Consider the following 590-nt stretch of genomic DNA (forward strand, 5'->3'; position numbering starts at 1 on the left):
ATTTAGGAATTGAACCCGAAAACACGCACACACATACACATTTACGAGCAGAATGCGGAAACACGACAACCTGAAACTCTCCGCTTCTTTCGTATTGCTGCAACTCATCTTCGACTCCCTCTGTTCCCACCTTGCTGCCACTCCCTACAGGACTTCAGATACCCTTTCGCAGGCGTGATGCCCTTCAGCCAACCCTACTGTAGACTACCCTACAAGCAGTAGAACTCGACTTGACTACAGACGTCCAACTTTCTAACTGCCGAATCTTTCTATCGCCCCTCTGTCTTCTTACCTTTTTTTTTGAACCACATCTCTCCTTATCTTATCTCCCTCCCTCCCACTCTACTCTCTATTCCTTCTCCCTTCACTACAAAGCTTCTAAGACCTCGCAAAAGCTTACTCCAAGCTTCCCTCTCTACTCAGTCCCTCTACCTCTCTCGCTACTCACTTCAGTATACGCTTGACGGGCGCCTCGTCCTCCAGGCTTGCGCGGTGTTCTGCCGTTAGCGGCTCCAGTTCGAGGGTCTCATTGTCCCTTGAAGAAAAACAGGGAACAGTAAGCGACAACAGGGCCAACAGATGGCAGGATA

At 49.7% G+C, this 590-nt stretch overlaps 1 protein-coding gene across 1 annotated transcript in view; it reads right to left on the reverse strand.

Moving 5' to 3' along the window:
* LOC119586436 overlaps positions 1 to 590 on the reverse strand; it is a gene marked incomplete in the record, with an annotated part of 196,777 nt that overhangs the window by 28,185 nt on the left and 168,002 nt on the right. Inside the window, 1 exon segment of the mRNA XM_037935164.1 lies at positions 449 to 535. Within this exon segment, the coding sequence (XP_037791092.1) occupies positions 449 to 535 (87 nt within the window).

Source organism: Penaeus monodon, chromosome 21 (genome assembly GCF_015228065.2).
Source record: "Penaeus monodon isolate SGIC_2016 chromosome 21, NSTDA_Pmon_1, whole genome shotgun sequence".
Taxonomy (NCBI): Eukaryota; Metazoa; Arthropoda; class Malacostraca; order Decapoda; family Penaeidae; genus Penaeus; species Penaeus monodon.